Source organism: Ascidiella aspersa, chromosome 4 (assembly GCF_963924565.1).
Source record: "Ascidiella aspersa chromosome 4, kaAscAspe10.2, whole genome shotgun sequence".
NCBI lineage: Eukaryota > Metazoa > Chordata > Ascidiacea > Phlebobranchia > Ascidiidae > Ascidiella > Ascidiella aspersa.
Genome location: NC_139450.1, coordinates 18,828,532 through 18,852,044, shown reverse-complemented (window position 1 = coordinate 18,852,044; position 23,513 = coordinate 18,828,532). Strand labels below are relative to the sequence as shown.

At 36.0% G+C, this 23,513-nt stretch overlaps 1 protein-coding gene across 2 annotated transcripts in view; it reads right to left on the bottom strand.

Annotated features, from left to right (window-relative positions):
- The window catches only part of LOC146148550 (dynein axonemal heavy chain 2-like), a 45,574-nt gene that overhangs the window by 21,623 nt on the left and 438 nt on the right, over window positions 1-23,513 (bottom strand). Inside the window, exons 2-55 of one of the 2 annotated variants that reach the window (XM_083387651.1) lie at window positions 22,430-22,482; window positions 22,227-22,358; window positions 20,547-20,617; window positions 20,078-20,257; window positions 19,870-20,000; window positions 19,349-19,477; window positions 18,975-19,248; window positions 18,669-18,854; window positions 17,681-17,800; window positions 17,303-17,476; window positions 16,906-17,071; window positions 16,570-16,716; window positions 16,236-16,450; window positions 15,876-16,010; window positions 15,501-15,669; window positions 15,110-15,220; window positions 14,821-14,949; window positions 14,514-14,699; window positions 13,524-13,683; window positions 12,833-13,025; window positions 12,255-12,455; window positions 11,817-11,973; window positions 11,449-11,681; window positions 10,922-11,048; window positions 10,673-10,813; window positions 10,449-10,577; window positions 9,494-9,625; window positions 9,323-9,399; window positions 8,999-9,185; window positions 8,601-8,739; window positions 8,181-8,341; window positions 7,897-8,041; window positions 7,454-7,590; window positions 7,131-7,241; window positions 6,846-7,034; window positions 6,550-6,692; window positions 6,264-6,414; window positions 5,851-6,031; window positions 5,552-5,679; window positions 5,199-5,351; window positions 4,935-5,060; window positions 4,613-4,831; window positions 4,179-4,433; window positions 3,821-3,961; window positions 3,457-3,615; window positions 3,202-3,354; window positions 3,017-3,108; window positions 2,634-2,832; window positions 2,120-2,344; window positions 1,730-1,834; window positions 1,313-1,501; window positions 679-895; window positions 372-521; window positions 36-203 (exon numbers count right to left, since the gene is read on the bottom strand). In XM_083387651.1, coding sequence (XP_083243777.1) covers window positions 36-203; window positions 372-521; window positions 679-895; window positions 1,313-1,501; window positions 1,730-1,834; window positions 2,120-2,344; window positions 2,634-2,832; window positions 3,017-3,108; window positions 3,202-3,354; window positions 3,457-3,615; window positions 3,821-3,961; window positions 4,179-4,433; window positions 4,613-4,831; window positions 4,935-5,060; window positions 5,199-5,351; window positions 5,552-5,679; window positions 5,851-6,031; window positions 6,264-6,414; window positions 6,550-6,692; window positions 6,846-7,034; window positions 7,131-7,241; window positions 7,454-7,590; window positions 7,897-8,041; window positions 8,181-8,341; window positions 8,601-8,739; window positions 8,999-9,185; window positions 9,323-9,399; window positions 9,494-9,625; window positions 10,449-10,577; window positions 10,673-10,813; window positions 10,922-11,048; window positions 11,449-11,681; window positions 11,817-11,973; window positions 12,255-12,455; window positions 12,833-13,025; window positions 13,524-13,683; window positions 14,514-14,699; window positions 14,821-14,949; window positions 15,110-15,220; window positions 15,501-15,669; window positions 15,876-16,010; window positions 16,236-16,450; window positions 16,570-16,716; window positions 16,906-17,071; window positions 17,303-17,476; window positions 17,681-17,800; window positions 18,669-18,854; window positions 18,975-19,248; window positions 19,349-19,477; window positions 19,870-20,000; window positions 20,078-20,257; window positions 20,547-20,617; window positions 22,227-22,358; window positions 22,430-22,482 — 8,481 coding nt within the window. Of the gene's footprint in view, window positions 1-35; window positions 204-371; window positions 522-678; window positions 896-1,312; window positions 1,502-1,729; window positions 1,835-2,119; window positions 2,345-2,633; window positions 2,833-3,016; window positions 3,109-3,201; window positions 3,355-3,456; window positions 3,616-3,820; window positions 3,962-4,178; window positions 4,434-4,612; window positions 4,832-4,934; window positions 5,061-5,198; window positions 5,352-5,551; window positions 5,680-5,850; window positions 6,032-6,263; window positions 6,415-6,549; window positions 6,693-6,845; window positions 7,035-7,130; window positions 7,242-7,453; window positions 7,591-7,896; window positions 8,042-8,180; window positions 8,342-8,600; window positions 8,740-8,998; window positions 9,186-9,322; window positions 9,400-9,493; window positions 9,626-10,448; window positions 10,578-10,672; window positions 10,814-10,921; window positions 11,049-11,448; window positions 11,682-11,816; window positions 11,974-12,254; window positions 12,456-12,832; window positions 13,026-13,523; window positions 13,684-14,513; window positions 14,700-14,820; window positions 14,950-15,096; window positions 15,221-15,500; window positions 15,670-15,875; window positions 16,011-16,235; window positions 16,451-16,569; window positions 16,717-16,905; window positions 17,072-17,302; window positions 17,477-17,680; window positions 17,801-18,668; window positions 18,855-18,974; window positions 19,249-19,348; window positions 19,478-19,869; window positions 20,001-20,077; window positions 20,258-20,546; window positions 20,618-22,226; window positions 22,359-22,429; window positions 22,483-23,513 lie in introns of those variants that run through there. The other variant, XM_083387652.1, reaches the window with a different exon arrangement.

The following is a 23,513-nucleotide window of genomic DNA, read 5'->3' as shown; positions in this document are numbered from 1 at the left end:
TCTCCACTTAAAATGAAAATATGCCGGTAACCCACCGTCTCTGAACTCGGTCTTCCGGTAATGTCTTGAAACCTCAATTTGAAAAGTTGTGTAGTCGCACACATAGGCAGCCAAGCGTGACAAGCTCTGTCTCCCCGATCCTCCAATCCCGATCAAAAGTATGTTGCCGCGAGGTTGCCGTATTACACGAACGATACGTGCAACTAACGCCGAAATAAAACATTTTTAATCCTTGTTTTCCTGCTACTCATAGAGTTTTTTTTTAAATTTATTCTTTTTTTTCTTCATGGATTGTAGAGTAATCTATTTTTCATAGTTTCTGCGTAAACTGCTAAATAATGCAGCTAATTTTTGCTAAAGTTTTGACTTACCGTGTTCTATAGCATCTTTAAACAGTACAAGTTCCATGCTTACAACCCCAGGTGTCATATTGTAATCCTCTAATTGATCCTCCATGTATTTTTTCACCAGAATGAACTCATTTAAATCCTCGTATACACCGTTTGTGTTGAGGAAATCACCTAAAGAGATAAGTATAATATAATATGGTTAATATATATATTAATAGGAGATTAACAGAAATATAAGTGTAAATACAGTTTAACTTTTCAGATATATTTTAAATTAAAAAAAAATTAGGAATAGACAATGCTAGGCGATATAAAAGTGGTACTCAACCAAAGACAGGAGGTTGTTTGTTTGGGCACAAGTTGTGATATGTCTGGTCAAACAGCGCCCCCAGTCGGTCACTAAGCATCGCGATAAAGGTTTCGCTGTCCTTGACATCCACCAGTCGGTCAGAAAAAACTCTAAAGCACTCGTGAATCCACAGACGAGTCATGCTCTGCTTTGTGTCGTGAAAGTCTTTGTGAGCACGGAGCAATCCCTGAAAGACCTAAGCGGTATAGAAAAAGTGGTTAAATCATATGGATAGTCGACGGACCGTCATCTAACTAACAAATTTGCAAGCAAAAATAGAAGCGATCAAGTTGCAACTATAAGGCTATGCTAGAAGGCAATTGACAAGACCAAGCCGGATCACAGGCCTGAGCTACTTTGTCGTTACGTTGACGACATGTTTTTGGTGTTTTCTAATGCTAAATCTCTTAATGTGTTTTTTGACTGCATTAACTCCATTCACCCCAGTCTATGCTTCACTAAGGAGCTAGAACACAACAATCAAGATGCTGTCGATTTACTCGAACCTATTTGGCTTTGCAATTTATTATTATGCTAGTTTTTGATTTAAAAAAAACATTGCGTTAAATATTAAAAAAAAACATTGTCGTTAAATATTGCAGTTAATACATGCCTTGGAAATGTCTCTCAGATTAAATAGATAGTGTATCTTGGCAGGAGTGGGAAGAAATTTTTCTATCACCAATCTGTACACGTCGATGGTGGCCTGGGTAATGATATCACCTATTGGTTTCACGTCTTCCTCGAAATCCTGAAGTTTTTGGTTAATCATAGTTCCGAAGATTCGCTTGATTTGGGTCTCCTGCGCGTCAACCAGAATAAATCAACAAATATGGAATACAGAATACTTTAAAGCATAATGGTAGGAGCTTGTAGTAAGACGTAATAAGAATATCAAACCCCATACAGAAGTAGGTATCATTTTGAATGTTGAAAATGAATAGAGTTATTCGAAACGTTCAAAAAGAATACTTAAAGTTTAAGTAAAATATACAACAAAATAGGCAAAAGCTGTTAACAGTAAACTTACACTTGGGAACGTCATGTTGATAAGGTTGAACCTTGATTGAAGACGTTGTGATATAACTTGCCGACCACCACCAGGTGGCCCCATGTCGCACAACAAGTACATGTCCTAGACATAAAGGGTTTTGTTTAAATATTTAACGATATGGCTGGCGGTTAACATGAAGACCACAGACGTGTTCAGGCAAAAATAGTTCGTTATCGTCGAACGCAATAATATATCAAGGGAAATTTGTAAATGACTAGGACTCTCATGAGTTTTTATTTTATATGCGATTTAAAGTACAAAAGTGGGACAGCAAAATAACTATTTTCAAAATTTCGTTTTCTCAAATTATATAAATATCTGTGTAAGCTATAGAAATCAAACGTACCCCATGCAATTTTGTTCTACCTTAACGTGTTTGGTGATCTGTTTAAGTCGGTCGTACCAGAAACCATAGTCAAGCCATTGTCTTATAAGCTCAAGTGGAGGCTGACTTCCAAATGTGTCCTTGGCCGGCATGTTAAGGTCATCCATAAACGTGATCATCTTTTTACTTCCAAGCGGAACATAGACTCCTTTGGTCCTCTTTTCTACACGACTTTCGATGATTTCTTGCACGTTATTTGACGTTGTCTGTCAATTGGGATTTATTAAATTGGTAACCAGATTGATTGATTTTAGTGCAAACAGCTGCCGAAACAAAACTCGTTTATACATTTAAATTTTAAAAGTTAAAGGAAAGGACATGAACCTCTTTACAATACATCTCTATCTTGATGTTTCGTTCGCAAGTATGAATTTATTAAATTTACAAAGAGAAAATAAATATAGCCACAACTGTTTTACTCTATATTTGTTTGAATTGTTTAGAATTGGCCTAATAATTCTATTACTTGTACAATTGTCCTAGTAAATTTTCTACCTGAGACGACATGTTAATGGTGAGTGTGCTGAACTTGGTGGCATCCAGTTTCTGTAAGACGGTTTGGGCCACCGAAGTTTTTCCTGTTCCGACAGGCCCAACTAATAACACGGGTACTCCGGCCTTGATGAGCGAGGATACAAGAAAATCGTACCTCACTGTGTCCACCGTTGGTACCATTATACGATAGAAGGGAGCGCTTAATACAAAGTTACAAAAATGTATACTTTTAGCAAACATCAAGTGTCACGTCATTATGTTTTTTATCATAAAAAACACACGTTTTAAAATGGTTTAGGTTTAAATGAAAACCCGTATAAATACATCGCGCTCCTAGATTTTTTAGTATGACGATAAGCCGCATAAACTATAAAGTGACTTACTTGGGAGGATATCTCCATCCTTTCTGAAGTTTCTCCTCAAAATTTACCCAGGTACGATTTTTTGGGTCAACATAGTATTCGTACACAGTATCCTAAAACAACAGGTAGACAATAGGTATATTTACGCTAGTTAATTTGCTAGCACAGACAATCAGAAATCAATAGAAATGAAAAACATCACATACTTTATTGGGAAAGCTTCCATCGACCTCGCGCAGAAAATTATCAACCTTTCTTCTTCCTTCCTCATCAACAGATGCTCCAACTGACCATATTAGGGAGAATATAAACCACAGCTCCACCATACGGGCAAAGTTCTCGGTATCGTTTGGGTTGACCTAATAAAATAAACAATTGCTTTAAATCTAAATCGTTTTATTTAAATTCCAAATGACTAAATATATATAACATGGTTTTAATAAAGGATAATAGCAGCTTACTCCGTTTTCAGCCACAGCTAGAGCATCAAACAGGTTGCACAGCGACTTGACGGAGTTTATTTCAGACACGGCAACCAGTTCTTTGCAGTTCGTGTGCTTGAAGTCGAGGATCTTGTCCAAGTATTTGTCGATCAGGTCGTTCAATATCAACACCATATCCTTTGTGTCAAATGTTAATTTTACTGTTTAGAAAACAAACAAAGTTCTACTAACATTTATGGCAAGGTTCAGGAATTTATCAATTTCAGTCTAACATTGGGCCATTACTTGTACCGCATGTTACTACACAAAAGCACGACAATTGTTTTATATTTTTCGTCCTAAATTATAAGGCAGATAACTGTCCCATTATATATTTTCTCACTTTCTGCTTTTTCTTTTGCAGCCACGATTTGACGAACAGTTTGTATCCCAGATCGCCGTAATCAAAGTAGACCATTCCACATCTACTGACTGTGGCAGGGGATGCCACCGAGAGGTCGCCTACTTCAAACAGGAGCGAAACCTGCAATACGATTAACAGCTCCATTTCAAGCAGAAAATGTCAAATTGCAGGTAACTACAGCATTCCTCCGGGATCGAAAAAACAAAAGAAAAGAACACCATTTTGTTTAAAATAAAGACAATGATGGTAAAACGAGACATCTTAAACCTGTATTATTGTTTTAAACTGAGATAAACCATTCGCAGCAATACAAACACTTAACGGGCCTAATATTTACCTGTTCCGGCATGCTAACGCGCTCTCCGTTGATGAGCGTGAGAACTTTATTGTCGTCCATCACCGAGTTCATGCTCTCGATCCAGAGGGTGTCCACCGGCCCGTCGAACACCAGCCACTTCTCATCAGGTTTCTCGTCGGCGCAAGTCTGGCGCATGACACTCGACAGCACGCCATCAGTCCACTCGTTTGTACTCAGGTCGAACTCGCCGTACAACTCACCCAAGGACAACGCTTTCGGGTTAATTGGGAAGTCCTGTTGACAATTTACGACGATTAGCTTTCGTTACACAATGTAGCCAATTGAATATTTTTCTAGTAACAAATGCTAATAAATATTAGTTTAGAGGCATACATTTGCAAACTATGTTCTTGCAAATGATTGCCGGTAAATTAAAGCACGCGCAAACCACACGTGTACTTTCTTAAATTTACCCTAACGATGTTGTAGCCGGAAACGTTGTCTTTCTTTAACTTGGTAAGGGCTGCTTGCAAAACTCTCCACGTAACAGATTTGCCCGACCCACTCTGACCAACCATCATCACCGAGTGGCGAGAGTTCTTTGTCTCGTAAAGCTGGATGACCTTGAGAACCGAGTGAGTGTTGACTTGGAGCTGCTGCTGCGCCAGGATTTTCGTGATCGATTCACGTAGCTGTGCGAAAATTAAAAATAAAGGATTTGAAATAAGGAAGTTAAGCGCCTATGACGAAGGGTTGCAAACATTATGGAATAAAAGTGGAAGAATGCGCGTTCACCTTTCCGTAATCGATAACAGGCGTATCAACTCCAGGAAACAGATCGCTCACAATCCCGTTGAAAAGTGGGGAGTCGACTGATGTCAGCTTGGCGACATTCATGTCCTTCATCGCTAGCAACAAAATCTAAAAAAAAAAAATTCGGATTTAGTGTTCATTGTTTATGTTATTCATAAAAACCAGGAGGTATCTTCTTATATTGAACAAAAAAGGATTTAGAATTTAAGAAATGTTAACTAGATTGTTCGCAAAGATATGTCGTACCTCCTCATCAGACATGTCGGGGTTAGCTCGCTTTTTCCTGCCAGCATATCTTAGCACAGACACCAAAGCTCTTAGCCCAAAGTCGTAGTGATCTTGTTTAGACAACTGTTGAACTGCTAGAGAGTAGAGTGTATAAACTTTCTTCGCCAGAGCCTGAATAGAATACACAAATTATTATAACAGAATACAAGATGATAGGAAGCATAATACTTGTGCTAAACATATTCATTATATACTGACAAATGCACATAACTTTGGGGATGACAATATAAAATAAAACAGTATCCGTCAGCTAAACGTTTCGCTTATGTTTGTAATATACTCGGAAAAATATGAGCAACACTTAATCTCACCCTGCAATTTCCGAAACCTTCACCAAATAAAATGATTTCGGATATAAGGTTGGAATCTGGCACAACCATGGCGATGGGCCGGAACATAGACTTTAAATTGTCGGGCAGCTCCGTTCTTCCGGCGTAACCTTTCAGTAAGTAGTATTAAATTAACCAAATATTAAATAAAAATTTTTTTCTAAAAAGTAGAAATATATTTAGTTCCTATCACGCAAGCTTCTAATTATTTTATCAAACAACCCAGCATCACAAAAAATAACTAAACAAAATATTGTAATTCCTATCGAAGGAAGTTGCACCTGGGTTCATTGTGATGAAGATTCCACACGACCAGATCAAGTTGATCTCCCTTCCTTCGAACACGAATCGCTGTTGGCCAGTGGACAAAGCTGACAAGATGGAGAGGATTTGTTGAGCCACCACAGATAACACCTCAATGTTGATTCGGTTAAACTCATCAAAACATCCCCAAGCTCCAGTCTATTTGAGCAAGAAAATAATGTCTTAGCAAAGACCAATTGAACTGTAAGCCAAGTGAAAGCATTGGAATACAAAGTAAACGTTAAGGAACGTATCACAAGCTGAATAAAGCTACAAAATACAGCCCATAAATGAAATACATGGTGTAGGTCCTATAGGACAAACGTGTCAGGTAAAGCTTACTTTTACAAGAAGTTTGTAAACGGTAAATAGAATTATTGTCTAATCGAACCTGTGCCAAACCACTGTACATTCTTCCCATGCTCTTGTAGTCTAGACCCTCAGAGCAGTTGACCACGATAACGTACATGCCGAGAGCTTTGCCGAGATCCTTGACGGTTTCAGTTTTGCCGGTTCCAGCCGGACCCTTTGGACTTCCTCCTCTGTATAAATAGTTTTTTTTTTGTTTTAAAAGCTTCCGAGGTACGACACAGTAGTATTGTAAAACAATTGTTCTTCCAATCCCATACTGATTCAAAAGACTATCATAAACAGAAAACCTCAATCAATTTTTTTACCTGTGTAAATGCAGGGCGGTTGTAAGTGTGACATAGCAACGATCCGTCAGTGGAGTAATGACGAGCCGACCGGAGTTGCCCAAATATTCATAGCCGTATTGAAAGTGTGTGTTTGTTTGACGCACTACGCAATCATCGAGATCCTGCATCGACAAATTGTTTTAGGGAGTTTTATGTTTTTAACAGAGGTGTGCTAAAAAAAACACCCAAGTACAGTGTGCTTGGCCGTAGGGGCACGATTTTTTACGAAGTTTACGCGCCGAAACAAGCGTATGAACTCAATACGGAAAACTAACCTTATCCCAATACACACGAAGTTGTTGCAGCCATTCAAATGCCGTGACATCATTTGTGCCGGTCTTGATGAGCTTGTCAATGACGTCACGGGCGTGAACCTCGATAGTTACCAAGGCAACAACCTTTGATCGCTGGTTCTTATTAAGGTTGCCGCGGATCGCTTCTGAATATTTGTTCAACATAGAAACCTGACACGTAAGAAAACAACAGCTTAATACAGCGAAGGGTATCAATTTCAATCCTAAAATACACCAAAGTAGGGCTTTGTAAAAACCCTTTCAAACCTGCTTCTTCTTTACGCTTTTCATTGCCTTTTTATCTCCCCTCTCTTTGCAGGTGATCAACGCCTTGGTGCAATCAGCTGTCCATTGTATCTGACTTGCTGTGATTACAGGCTGAAAATAAATATAGGAATATAATTTTATGACAATCAAATGTATTTTGAAGAAGTATAACAGTGGTGAGGTGTTGCTTTATACTAATTTTTATTTCAAAGCTAACTACGCTTAGCTTTCTAAAGAATACTAAAAATAAAACACAACATATTAAATAATTAATGAAACTAATAAAAAGTTATTAAGTCAAAACGTTTAATACACATACTAACCTGTCCGGGATACTCTTTAATCCACTTGTCTCTTTTGTTGAGAAGTTTTTTGAGAGCAGTTCTCGTTTGTTTTAAAACTTCTTTGAGAGTCCATCTCATCGTACGTTCTACGTCACACAACCAAGCTTCGACTGGTCCTGCAACACGCCAATGCAACGTAATACCGTGTTGCTTTACATCGATAAACATAAACTTTCAATGCAATGTGCTTTTTTGCAAACAGATAATTTACCACGCGTGCATGCGCATAAAATAAGTTCAATAAACTTTATCAGAAACCAACAAAACATGATAAAATAAAAGTATCGTTGACTCAGAACAACGTTTAAGTTAAACGGCAAGATGTAAGAATAAACGTGTTGCACTTTTGAAATCAACTTACGGTAAAAAAAAAATAAAAAAAACAAGGTTTTAAAATAAAACATTTGAGGCAAACAACAAACCTTCGAGTAGCACAGGACTGCCAAACTCCACAAACTCTCCCTCGCTCGAATACATTCCAGAGGCTTCCATTCGCTGTCCATGACCCACCTTCTTCATGAGAAGTGTCTTGATGTTGTCGAAGCATTTCTTCAAGTGAGGTTGAACCTAACCATACGGCTAGTCATTTAGGAGATTGAGCAATAGTAAATGTACTAAGTGCATAAAAATCAAAATATTAAACTATTTTTTTCTGCCTTCTGTTAAAATTCAAAAAAACTTAGAATTGACGGGGTAAAAGTCTTACAGCTTCTGGATTTCGAGATTGGCCGAGAATTTCGAGTAGATCGTCGTTTGAAAGAAAGTAAAATCTCGGAAATATCTGACGCTTCGTCTCAAGGTACATATCAAGTGATTTCTGGATTTCCTCAAGTTTGCCGTTCATGTCGTTAAGTTGTTCCAAAAGACCTAAACCACAAAAAGGCAGGTTTATTTTTTTTTGAATTACATAGCAAACAAAGTGGGCTAATATTAAATGTTTGGTCTATAGAAAATGTAATCCAAGGTTTAAATTGTCTTTGTTGTAGCTGGTAAATGGCAAGCATTATAGAAAGCACTGGGTCTAAACATCCTTCATGATAATAATTTCATGTTGATTTGTTTTATCCGTTTTACATCTTCAAACTAAAATTTTCCGCCAAAACTTGTTATTCAAACCGTACAATACCTTGGTGATGCGTTCCTCTCCTTGCGTTGTTGTCTTTACTCAAGCGCGTCATAATAACTTTCCAGTTCTGATTAACGTCATCAAACTCGGCAGATTCACGAGGCAACTGTTTCCTAATGTCCTCACCAAGGAAAATGTTCTGTGCAACAAATGGAAGCAATATCACCAATGAAAAAATAATTTCTGATATAAAAAAAGTATCTCGAAAATATATTATACAAAATAAAATTGAAAAGTATTAACTAAACATAACTAAATAAAATCAACAAAACTTTTATAATTGCTTGAGACGGAAAAGCAAAATAAATTTACTCAATTAAGAAAAAAATAGTAAATATATGCAATGTTTAAATGTTTATTGAAGACATGTATAAAAGTTTAAATTTGCCAAAAAATACCTCCAGGTACATCCACTGCCGCTGGACTGTAAGAATCATCTCAACACACTCAAGAATAAGTGACAAAGTGCGCTCCCACAAATCGACTTGTTTCTCAAAGGCTTTAACGAAGCGAGAGGCTTTCATAGTCGACAGCGTGACCTGGTGATCTTCCAGTTGCTGGAAAATTTCGTCAGTACCTCGAAGTCTAAATGGGAAGTAAAACTAACTTTTAAAGCAATCAAGTAACATAAATACATGGTGGTCGATTATTTATAATTATCTTGGTTGTTAACTATAGCCAACATTCTAAATTAAGTCATACAAAAACAAATAACCATGTACTTGAAATGCCCTTTGTCCTTGTAGGGACTAACATCCAATATGATATCATTCCAAATTGATTCAATGTCAGCTAAAGTCTGTAAATATAACCATTATACATGAATAAAAAATTGCCAACAAAATAGTATATTAGGGCCCTTTTAAACACCTAATAACAAGAATTTAACTGACCTCTTCAATTGCAAGCTCTTTACTTGCGGCTCCTGAAATTTCTGATATTTGTTCGGCGTGAGCGTCCAAGCCTAATTCTATAATTCGCTCTAATGTGAAGGTCTCACTCTGATGATCAAACGGATGTTGGACCTAAAAATTGTCGTATTATGTAAATTCCATATATAGCAGCTTTTGAGTGAGTGTAGGAAACTATATCAGCAGGGGTGTCCAACATACGGCATGCGCAATAGCGCATTGATTGAGGATGGCACTCCGGCACTGTCGAAAATTTAAAATCTCCAATATGTTACACATTTTACCAAGATGCGCCCAGACAAAAATCTGTGGCTATTGACATTGTTAAATAACAGACACTGAGAATAAAGTATGTGTTGATGATAATCTATCAGGAAAATTATGTTCTAAAACAAGATAAAACAAAATGTTGTGTAATCAATGATCAGACGATTGTCCATTAGTATATTACTAGACTCGTTTCTTATCGTGTTACTTGCTTGTGGTTTAGATGTTAAACCGCAATTAAATTTCTGCATTAATACTAACCAAAGTAGACAATTTATCGACAGGTAACGTACCTCTGATATGAAAGTTTCTTTGTAAACAAACCTAATCTAGTTCGCGATGGCAGTTAACCGAAAGACACTTTTAATACAGTAAACTGCATTACAACTACACGCTCTTAAAAGCCAAAATACTTCAAGTGATTAAAATCAAACGTTTACAACTAAACAGTATTAATCAGTAGAAATATTTGCATGATTAATTTAGCAGGCGTGTTACATGTGTTAGTAAAATAAAAAGTGCTTTATGAAATTAAAGAAAATTAGTTAAACATAGTTTACTAAAGTTGGCACAGGAGTAGGTTACAGACAAAAAATGCCACTTTAGCAATCAGCATGTTTGGGTTGGACACCCCTGGTTTAAGACGTACAAAATTGTTGTACAAGCATACTTCGGTTTTTATTTGCGTCCAATGTCTTTCTCTCATGGCTTCATTTTTAAGATCAGTTATGAGCGGCATTGTACGTTTGAATTGGTCGATCCGATTCTTTGACGATTCAACGATTTCCCACTCTTTGTCCTAGAAATACAATTTTTATTACCACAGGTTTAATATTTTGATTGGCCACCAGCCTAATTCAAAGGAACTACTTTTAACTTCAAATAAACTGTTACCTTGACTTCCCTGCTCAGTTTGTTGAGCTTTTTGTAGAGCGTCTGTGCTGTCATTTCCATTTCGTTAGTAACGAGGTTCTGGAACAACCCAACTTTCCATTCAGCCCACAGCGTTTCCCATTCTTTCGTCAAATCCCAAACCTGTATTTAAAGAATGAAGTTGGTTTAGTTTATGTCATGAAAGGCTCGATTGTGAAACTTTCCCAACAACCCTTATTTAATTGGTTTAACGAAATAAAGCCAAGGAACCTGATCGATGTAGTCGACATCCCTGTCAAGATTAATTAGGTCCTTGGAAAGTTGTTGTTCGATCTTGAAGATACCAAGACCTCTTCGAATAGTCACTTCTTCAAGCTTAAGATCTCCGATTCCCTTCCTTATGGCAATAAAGAAGTGTTAAAATATGTAAATGCAACTTAAATGATATTACTTGTGACAATAATATTTCTATAATTTGAATACATTTTTTCCCAAATATGTAGTGTTAACTTTACTTTCCCTTATTAAATTCATACAAAACCGTAAGGTAAACTAAGTTGGTAATGTTCTACGAAAAACAGTTGTAGAACGCTGCTTAACATTTCACGAAAATGCTAAGACCCTAACCATTAACGATTTCTTTAACGCCCCATATAAACGACAACAGCCACAAGTATTACGGAGAAAAGCTAACGAAAAATGTTTAAATTAAAAAAATGTTGCACCTGTAAAACTCTAGGCACACAGTTTTACAGCCAATACTGTACAAAAAAGTGTAGAAAAGCTACGCAACTTACTTGAAATTGGCAATAAGCTCAATTGCATTGGTCGACGTGAAAGTGCTGGTAAACGGACCGAGTTGTGTAAAGTCCGACGTTAGCCCGCTGACCCGCTTCCTGAACTCTTCAGCTTGACTCAGTAAGCCTGACTTGAATTTGTCCTTGTTCTTTCTCAGCATAATGTCAGCGTCAATGATGGCTTGTTGGAAGCCGACCCACTCCGAACCAAGGTTGTCTAACATTGTCTGAGTCTGTAACGAATAAATCAGGGTTCGACAACGCTGAATTCGCATATGGTTATAAATTAAAAGTTTATGTGGCATTCGAAACGGCTTCAGATATCATTCTGTGGTGTTGTAAATAACATCAACCAGTCGAGCACGTACCTCTTCTTCAATGACGACTTCGTACTTTTCAAGGATGGCAAATTGCTCGTGAATGGGCGGAATGCGATCCTCGGTAGCTTGGAGGTCGCTGTGCAACTTCTCCCACAACTCGATACCGTCACCGAGTTCGTCAAGTGTCTTCGGCACGTGGCTCACCCTGTGTTACAATGTTGCTAATCAGTTTGCGAGGTTCATGGCAATGGGAACAAATCATCGGTGATTACCGTATTATAAATGGATACAAAACGATAATTTGTTTTTGTCTTTATAAACAACTTACAAATCTCGAAGCTTTTACAACAGTGATTGTATTTAAGATATACTAAACGATATATAAAAATTACCAACTTACTACAAACACAGCTCCAAAGCTATATTTAAGTAAAATCGATAACACAAAAAGATTACTATAGCTACACAATTGTTCATGGTCTTTACTTTTTTGCGTTGGTCTTAAGGAATATGGCAAGTTCGTTCAACTTCTGAGAAGCCATTTTCTTGAGCAAGGTCGTAAATTTATTCTGCCACTCGTTGCAGTGAGATAAAAGAGCAAACTTCAGCGGTGAACAATCGAGTAGAACAAACTCAATGTTGAGAACAGTTTCTTCCTTTTGTACATTGTTGCTTACCTCCGTATATCTGCGACCGTATAAATAGATGAGATAAATTTCATCCTGATAAACACGGGGAAGCGTTAACGGATCTGTTTATACAAGTTCATCATTCCAACCCGTTGATTTCAGTATATTTAAAAATTGTCCCTTGATGTACTGAGACAGTTTTTTTAGCGTTTGATAGAATGTTAAGTTATTGACAGAAATAGAAGGTTAATAGAAAAAGCGCTTCTTGTCGGGCAGTTAAAACAGCTTACCATATGTAACACGTCAAGCCAGACCACGGAAGGTATACTAAGTGCCATGCTACTGATTTTTAAAATAATTTTACAGGCTGGATTCTATATGTCGTTTTCTTTTTTAAATTTACAGTACTAAAGAATCTCTATGATTATTCTATACCTGCCAATATCAGCATCGAAGCTTGCAACGGGAGGGTTAAGTCTTTGGTATCTTCTTATGAATGCATCTTTGTTAATCTCCCATATTTCTTTATAGTTGTCCCATGTGGTAAGGTAGTTTTGCAGGTGCTTTGAGTTTTCGAGCATCCCTTCTTGTATGCTGCGCTGAATCTTGCGAGTCTCCTCGTCTTTCTCTGAAAGATAATACAGTTCATGTATCATTAGATGAAATACATAAATAAACATACCACTGAATTAAAATTGGTGTTATGTTGCTTGTCATTCAGTAAACTAAAAACTAGTATTGAAAAAGCCTAGGTAAGTATTCACGAACAGCTTCTTCTAAAATCTACAATTCTGGATGATACAAACAGAAATAAACTGGTAACTTGCGTTATAGCATTGAGTGTGTTGTTTTTCAATTAATATTGAAATGTTATGGAAATTAATATAACCACCTAAAGTCATACACATATCGAAACAGAGAACGCAGACAGGTCGCGCATTAATTTACAAAACAAAATTACAAGTATCATCTTATATACGCACAGAAATAAAGTTGAAATAAAGAGTAGCATTATTGTTAATTTATAATAATAATACTAGTATCAACGTTACTAATGTTTCAGTCTAAGTACATATAAACTTTTAAAACCGAGATTTTTATGCATTAATATGGACATGTTTCTTACCAATGATAAGAGCGATAGCATCTTTATGTTCGTAATGCATTCGCTTGCTTCTTGCCAAAATTTCAGGCAAATGTTTAAAACCGGATATGGCGCTGGTCAGCTGTGTGCTTATGTTACGAACAATTGTGGCAAGTTGTTGCAAGGTGGGAGAGAACTCAACCTACAAAGCATAACGTAGACAAAAACTTTTATCAGTTTTTAAGCCAGGGGTCGGCAACAGCTCTGTAAATCATTCGGCCTGTCCCTTGTTTTGCAAACATGGCTCGAGGTCATTTCTGCATATTTCGGCTATTTGAACTACGTGAACGCAATTTTTTATATATATTTATTTGCCTATACTTGCGTTTTGAGGAAACAATATTGGCCTTGAGCAGTAATTTTGAAAAAGTGTTCCGCCTAAGTTTATTAATTTGACCATTGTTCCATCAACGCCGGTCGAAAATGCATGGTGTAGCGAAAATGGGCATAAGCAGCTTTTACTTTATTAAAACTATCACAATCAAAAGTTATAATTTTTCATCGCAATTTACCTTATTTATTGTTGTTTAATAATGAGACTGTTGTGTAATTATTAAATTATATTTGCGTGGGTCTGTTGTTGCTTAATGTAGTCCGAATAGGCCTACCATTTTTACGAAAATCACTCAGAATCACCAAAAGTGATTAAATGATTGTCGTGTTGTTTATTTTAATTATTATAAACTTTCGTTTGGTGTTCCGCAAAATATTTCAATGCATAAAGTGTTCCGTGGCTCAAAATTAAAAAACACTGTTTAAAAGTTGGATATTTTATATGGTAAAGGCCAAAGGGGTGTTGATTCTTAGGGTATTTCAAAAAATGTATGCGGGGCAATTTAACACATTCCCAATTATTTACAGTTTTGCGCGAATCTTGATTTATTATAGCTATGCAATTCGGTCAAAACAACAAGTACAAAGTTCGTAGTACGACCTAAAGTGTATGTGGAAATTTAGTCGTTGCAAGCTTACCACTGGTGTATTGTTTTTTCCGTTTTGAAGAACAACCTTGACCCGAAAAAGTGGATTCGGCGAAGACTTTCCATCCCCGTTAATCGCCTTCGATATTTCCAGCAGTGACGACTTGACGTTAAGGCGAAAAGCATCTTCTACGTGTTGGTCGATGCGCTCAGTGTAGTGTACCCAATGCTGCTGCACCTGATAAGGTAAATAAAGAATGCTTAATTTATATAGTTTTGACTGTTAAATGACCGAAACTCAAATGCAACTTTGTGTTCAACATAAAGGTTTTAGATATAAACCTAGTTTCGTTGCTTACATCGAGGCCATCTGTCTTGAATACGAGGTAAGTATTTTTCATAGTTTGCAGGATGCCTTGATGAATTTCCTCCAGTTTCTTTTGCACATTGTTGCGGTGGCGATATTGATCATCTTGAAACTCAAGCTCCTGCAGTGAAATAATTTTTTGTTACCATTAAACTTAATTACCTCTGGAATGTGTAGCACACCAGATCAAATACTTGGGTAAATTATTTTTATTTGTGTGTAGTAATATATTGTGTGTAGTATACGTCTACTTTACAGTTATACAAACCATAAAATTCAACCTGGTAAATCCTCTTTCCATCCAGATGTACAAGCAACATTTCACTGATCTTTCGACAACTTTGTGCTATCGACATATTTGCTCGCTTGTAGTCATCTACAATCGCTTGTACCTGAAATTATCGATAGAGCAATTTAAGCTATGCTGTGTAGTGATTCTCTTTGTAAACTTATTTTAAGACATAGTTGTTCTAATGCACCGTTTAACAAAAATTTCCATTAAATACCTGATGTACAAACAACTCTGTTTTTTTCTAGATTTGCTTAAATGTAAAACATATGACAAGTAATACGGTAAAAAACAGACTCGGAAATAATACTAGTTATTTATGCTTTTACCGCTAATGAGTTTACGATTGGTACATAATTGATCAAAAATTGAGCGCAAACAACCTTCTTTGAGTGCAGTCTACATTCGCCCACGAAATATTCCGATATTCCCTTAGATGCCCAGGTCAGCTTGGTAAGTCCAGGATGAATTTTTTTGTCCAGGGATCGAATACGTTCCTTAAATAGTCCTCTTTCTTCCATCGACAACACCGATATTATACGGTTGTAATCTCTACACATCATATTAGTCAACTCGTGCACTAATTAATTTATCTAACCTTAGTTTGTGTACCTTTGCGAAATAATGCTAGATATGTTTGAAAAAAAAAGTTTTTCAGGAGCAAGATGTTTATTTTATACGGTAGATTCAAAATCTAGTTACCCTTTTATCAAACCTAAGGTGACTTATTTAGGGTGAAAAATGTATTACTCTCTTACCTGACAACAAGTAGTACGTGTTCTCGCAAGCTCCGCAATTCCTCGCGCTTCGAGTAGACGTCGTTAACATAATGTGGTATCTCGAACATAAGCCTCTCCCAATAGTGGATTTCATTGAACAACTTCAATATATTCCTGCAAGTCAACAAGCATTTAAAAGCAACACACGTAGTCCATGCCTGTAGTTCTATGTGTAAACTAAGAATTTGACAATAATTAGATGGTTTAACGACATTAGTAGAATTCCTCTACCCGGCGAATCAGCAATGTCAGACACTTGGAGCTGAGTTTTATAAAGTTCCGACTGTTGGCATAGCCCTGAATAAGACATTATAAAAATGCGTTTCTTATTTATTGTACCTTTCAAAATTCATGTTAAGCATGTCCCTGGTAACAGCTCCCTTTTGCATAAGAGAAATATCGAGCTTTTTTATACTGTTTTCATCGACAGTAGCAGTCCATTCGTTGAAGGTTTTACGCACAAATTCGTCCAGAGCAGTTGCGAGTTGTTGATATGACGTTCGAGTTTCCACACCCAGTCCAATCTCGGGCAGAAAATAGGCCCGTTTTAACTCCTATAACACAAGATACACCTTAAAAGGCTAATCGGCGTATAAGTTTGCAAACATGTATGTGGCTGTCGGTTATATATTGTACAAATTTTACTAATAGCAAAGTGAAAAAAAAAATTTGCCTCCATTGGTCTGTCGATTCTCCGCTTAAGAGCTCGCGCCCAATGAGCAGCTCCAGCATATTTCGGCTGGTGTGACATCATATTTGTCATCTTTGTGCTCAGCTCTTTCTTCACGTTGTTCAACTCGTCGTTAAACATGTGATAAACCTAAACGGGATACATGTTTGAACTGAATTAACTCACAATGGTATTTTGTTAATTAAATGTATTTGATATGTTACTGTTAACCATAGGACATAGGTAGCATTATAATTTAAAGCATTTTAAAATATAGGAAAATTGTAAACTAAAAAAACTTAAAAAACAGAAAAAAATGATAAAATTGATGAAACTCACATCAACAGTCTTTTTATCAATGGTTCGCTTGATAGACTCGCGGGCAGATAGGTGTTGAAAGACATCAAGAAGCATCACACCTTCCTCAACCGTGTTCACTGTCTCGTATGAAGACGAGATCAGATTCTGCATCATCACTTCTAAATCTTTGACTCCTGCGCGGAACCTTGAAACAAAGCGCATAAACAAATATTTCACATTGCGCGCTGGCGCATCTTAATAACGCGCCACAGCGCTCGTTTTTTTAGCAGTATGTCCCCAAAATTGCACTGGTATAGTTGTTTTTGCAGTATATTTTTCTGTTAACGATTCATAAGAGCATTTTCATCGATAAACGACGGATGTACAACCGCAACTTTATTTTTACTGGTCACTAAGAAAAAACAAAGTGACTCACTTGTTGTAGTCATCGTGCCAAGATGTGTTCTTTACGTCAAGAATTCCTTTCTTGACAGTCTGGAGAATCTGAAGATGCTTCTCAAAGGTTCCTTCGATCTCCAGGAGGCTTCGAGCTATCGCTGGACCCCGTTGACCACAGAAGAACGGAAGCTCGGTCTTATTTCCATCCTCCCTTAAATAAGCGATATAAGAACATAAAATTTAGTAGACAATTACTGCTCAATAAGTCATATTTGCGTGCGAACACTGTATAAAAAAGTAAGAGAAAATCCATTTATTTAAACATTTTCGCAGTGAATATGTTTAGTAACATTAAGTTATTCAAATTATTTTAATATCTATGAATCAATTTGTAATGGGTAATGCTATTGTATACCTTCGGGCAAAATGCTTTTGGCACTCGCAAACTTCCAACAGATCCTTACATCGTTGAACAAAGGCATCAACTTGTGCGAAAATCGAACTTTGATCCAGAACCCAACCGTGGCCGGAACACCTGCGCGTAACAGCAATGGTACTTAGTTGTCAAATAACAAAACCTAAATTTATTGTACCACCTTGATCTGGCTGTAGACTATTTACTTGTGTAGATCTCTGTTAGCACAAGTTCCGCCTATTAAACTCGGATTATCACATATATATGTTGGTTAACCTCAGGGCTGCGGAATCGGTTAAAATATCCCAGGTCCGACTCTGGCCAAAAAAATAAACCCGACTCCCGAGTCCGATTAAATGTGAGGTTTCGTCTAGTCCCGAGTCCGGCGTCGACTCTACGGCCTGTATTTCACCCATTTAAGTAACTAAAATATATTAATTAATTCACTCATAATGGTGTCATAAGTTCATTCACCTACAATGCGTATTTGAAAAATATTCCACTACTTGGTATTACACTTTTACAATTTACAGTTTGCTACCTTATATCAGTTTCGAAATTTGGTAGTCAGATGTAAAGCGCCAGGACCTTAAAGGAGCCGCACTATGCGGCCTAATCATGTCTAAAAGTGTCGGCACGCAGCGAGCTGGTTGTTTGAGTCAGGTTTACTTAACACGTTGTGTTAAGAAGAAATAATTTGATCGCGCTCGCTCAAAATTTGAACGAAGTCGTAGTTTCAAGATTCCTTGTTAACTAAAAATACTTAAAAAAATTGACATCGTTTTGCACTTGAATAACTTTAAAGAAATACAATAACGTGCGCAATTACAGTAACTAGCACTTTGACACGATCTTAGTCACTAAGGACAAACTTTTTTTTTGGTTATAATTTTGAAACAGAAAACGGGTGGAACTGGCACACCGGTAAAGACACTTTTAAAATAGCTGTCATACGTCTACTAATGGTAAATTATTTAATATGCCTTACTTATGGTGAGTGATGGCATTGAGTTTGTAGATTTCTTTCCAGGCGAGGCAACAGCTGACGCAGTTTGTTAGTACCACCGAACTGCTATCTACATACCCGTCAAAAATTCGATCGAGTGATATTTCTCGGCAACAAATTCGTATGACTTCGTTGCTCAGTTTGCGAAACAGTGCAGTCAGGCGCTCTCTGAAATGCAGCAATTATTCCCATTAAAATAGAACAAATAAAAAATATGAAAAAACATATGGCCGGGTAAGAAGACTCATTCCATCCAAAGCTCAATGAGCAACAGAAACATATATATACCTGGAATTGTAATATGGAGAATTGACCCAAATAATTCGAATAATTTTGACAATCTCAGGGAGCAAAGTGTGGACATTGCTTGGATTTGAGGAAGCTAGTTTCTCACATGGATCTTTGAAAAGTGACAAGAATCGCAGGTTGCTCTGAGCTTGGGCAGAGCCATCCTGGATTAATTTAGCTAGCTTTTTAAACGGAGCCACATAAGAAGATTTGGCAATTTCAAGAATTTTCTGAATTTTTCTCACACCAGGCTTATCAAGTTGAGAACTTAAACCTAAAAAAATATATTCCAATGAATCTTAATATGAAATGTTTTAATAATAAAATAGGTAAATGTTGAAACACATGCAATGTAAAAAATGGAAAAGACATACCTGAAAGATCAATACATCTGTTGTTCCAAAATTCAATTTCCTCTAATGGTCCTGTGCTTTCTGCAGTCTCTAATGCTTCTTGGGCATTTAATACTTCCTTAATTTGTCTTGTCCAATGGATCATGGCAGCTATAAAGATAGTAATTTCAATAAAGTTACATTAAATAATAACAAACATTTTTTTGCACATTAGTTTATTTTATAATAGTACAAGTTTGTATATTATTTGAAATAAGTATATATTGTGTTTTCATTGTTTACATCCCACTTTGGTGTTATTGAACTTTTTTATTCTGGTTTATAACATTGAAAAATATATCATTTAAGTTACTTTTAATTCTAGTGATTGGGTTTGAGATAAAGTTTCTCCTTCTATATTACAAAATTGATTAAACAAACTTGATAGCTGTGTATTATGTTTGCTATACTTAAGTAATTATTTTACAGTTGTGTTCCTTTTTTATTGAATTTTTGAAATAATAATATGATTAAAATGATTTTTTTGCAAATCCATGCCATACTTTCAAGTCTTTGAACAAGCTCCTTGCTTTTGGCAACAATTTCAGCAGATATTTCCATACCTTCATTTGGAATATATAACACAGTTTTTCCTTTCAGCTTGTGTTTAATGTCAGTCAAGCTGGCTAAAAATCTTCAATAAAGTTAAATGTGTAAAGTTTTATATTTGTAATCAGACCATTATCATAATTGTAGTATACTAAATCATACCGATGTAAATGGGCACTGAAATCATTCTTAATGCTATCCGGCCAATTTGTATTCTTGAAAAACATAGGTGCATAGATTCCATTCATAATTCTGAGAAGACTTTCAATATAACCTGATCTCAAGGAGCCCCACTGAACATTGTTACTAAAATTGTCTTTTGTCAAAACAGACTGGCCTGTTCTGTAAAAAAAATTATGTAAAATAAATGAAAATAACATAAAGCTGTTATTCAAGATAATTACTCAAAGTTTAAAGAAAAACAAAAACAAATGCCATTAATAAAACGATTATTACCATAAAACAATAACCTAAAAAATTCATACACAAATATATATCTGGTATTTGGCCCTATTAAAGTCCTACTGACACACGGTAATGGCAATTGTAATATAACTTATTTTGCTAAGACATTAATATTCAAAACGAGATGTATATTTTCACATCAAGTTTTTGTACAAAATGAACATACTTTATAAAATAAATCAGTTCTTCTGCATTTTGATGATTAGGAACAGTACCGTCGACTACTAAACCATTTACCTGAAAGTAATAAAAATACAGAGTTCAGCTAAATCGATAATTAGCTAAAACACTTTATCTATGTAAGTAATTTCACAAACAATAAAATTGAACGATTTTTGCTTTAAATTAGATGAATATATAAACTGATTAACTAATCAAAAGTAAAACAAATCGTAGGCAAATATTTTTCAGACTGTTCTCATTATTACACGAAATTTAAAAGAAATTATATTAAAAACAAGAACTAATTTTTAAAACAGAGGTAAAGGCAACATGAGTTAAATGAGTTAACCAAAATTTGAAACAGTAAAGACCAGCGGCGGGCAACTTCTCCAGTCGGCGGGCCTGATATGGGAAAATGAAGTACTTGGCGGGCCGGATTCCTGATCGATATATTAATTGTACTGCCATGTGTACTGCCTACATGTTTTGTCGCATAATGGGGGCTAATGTCCTACTCTTTAAACACGGCAACACTTTCATTGCCCTGTAAATAACTGATATTTTATTGCTGACTTAAAAAAGTACTTCGGCATCCAATCTTTGTTAAACTTTACGTTTCTCGGCAAAATCCAAGGAATAATATTGATGTTAACTCTAAATCTAAATTTGGAACACACAATAAGATCTAAAAATCAACAATACCTAAAGCAGAAAAATCAATAATACCATGGTAATAACACCAACGACATAATAAAGCCAAACACGCAGTAATATCTACGATAGAATAATTACTACATCGTCTAAATAAGACACCAATCTGTCGAAATAAGTCCTAAATTCTTTGGAATAAGGCCTCTATGACCAAAATCACGCCTGAAACTGTTGGGAGAAGGTGTGGGATGATAAGGGCCATTGGCCGCTTTGGTTTTAAATTTTGGGCGTCCTGGTTTGGAGCCCCTGTTTTGGCACCTGATTTTCTGACCCTGTTTGGGGTTATTGGTGGCTGGTGGGTAATGAGTGGGGTTAGAAAATGGGTTAGGGTTGAAATTATTAGTGGAGTTAGTAATGGGGGTGAGGTTTGGGGTTAGGTAAAATGTTTTATAGGCCTGATTCTGGTCATTTAGGTCTTAATCCGACGGGTTTATGACTTATTTCGATTTAAACGGTTATACGACTATTTGATATTAGTCCTATTTTGGTCTTATTCCGTACCGGTACTGCGTGTTAGTCTAATTTCCGAATTGTGTGATGTTGATGTTGTTCTTATTTTGATGTTATGGCTGGAGTCCTCTAATTTTAACCCAAAACAAAACTAAAGAATAACTAACAATCACTATTATTTGACGTAGTAAGAAAGTAATTGGGGATTGCGGTAGACTGTGGCCGTGGGCCACATTATCATGTAAAACCGGAAACTGTCTGCAGGCCGCTCAAAATCCTATCGCGGGCCGGATCCGGCCCGCGGGCCGTATGTTGCCCGCCCCTGGTATAGACTATGACCCTAATAAGCCAGAACAGATTATGTCACAAGAGAAAATTTTTTTCATTCATTAGAAGTCATCTTCTACCAGCAAGTGTGCAGCGATACGTTTTTATTAACATTCATTATTTTTTGTCTTATAGCACCTTTTATAAAGTATACCGTTTGTCAAGTTTTAAAATAAATGTTGCAAAAAAATAAAACCTCATCCATGTAAACCACAAGCAGCTTCATGCTGACTTCGGATAGAAATTTGTCAATTATAGCCATGTGTTGGTTTGTCCATAATTCTTCTGATATTCCTTTTAATGTCACTCTTGACTTAATTAGAATGGTCTGGAATTATAATTTCACATCATTAGTTAAGTTAATTGTTCAAAAACCTACTGATTGTTGGTTATATCTACCTGATCAGTTTCAGTTTCCTGCTCTGATCCATTGTCCTCACCCAATACAGATCCTTAAAATAAAAAGTTTTAATTAAACTGTTGAATTTGAATTGCCCATAGACTATGCCAAGAGTAGCAGTTGGCTTGAGAATGACGTGATGACACTTTTATTGTAAAAAATAGTATGGTGGTTTTATAACTAGTCACTTTTAATTTATTAAACTTTATTTGGGATACTACCATGCTGCTATTTAGCATTGATTGTAGAACAAAACATGAATGTGTTAAAAGACAAATAATGTTAATTTGAGCATTTTTTATAGTTTTTGTTCAACCAAAAATAATTAAGCATGTGTCCAACAAAACTTATAACATTTTAAAGCAGATTGAGACGGGATCATAGTAGAAAGCAAAAATGACACAACAGAATAAAGCAAAAATTTAAAACCTTCAGAATATAACTTTCCCATATGTTATTGAAACGTGTATGGCACACAGCTTTATAGTTTAGTCATAATAGTCTACAACAAGGCTTTTTAAAACTTTTCAGTCAGTAACCCTTTAAATTGTTAAAAGGTTTTAACCCTTTAAGTTTGTGAAAGACAACAGAACATTTCTTTTTTTTAGTTTTGACTTTTGCATCAAAACATATATAAGTATAATAAAAAAATATATAAAGGTAACTCTTAGTTTTAATATATTAGCCAACCCAGGACCTCTAAAGCTTGTCGTGCAACATCCTGTTTGGAAGCTTTGGTCTGTAGCAGGGTTTGGTAAATATTTATGCTCAAGGGCAAAAAATAATAACTGAATATAGAAAATTTATAACTAGATGTTGCCAACCACTTTAGGGGATCACAACCCGATTATGCTCTCTTTATGTAAACCATTTTGCACAAAACTTTTTAGTATTAAGCAGGATTGCTAGGCTAGCCAGCTAAGAGAATTCACAAGCAAAAATAAACATGGACAAAATTCTAAAAAAACCTTAGTTGTGACAAAACTAACAAAAAAAAGTTTAAGGATAAATTATGTTTATTAAGGATAAATTATGTATTTGAATTAGAAGCAGGTGTCTAAAGATAAAAGACACTCAAGGATG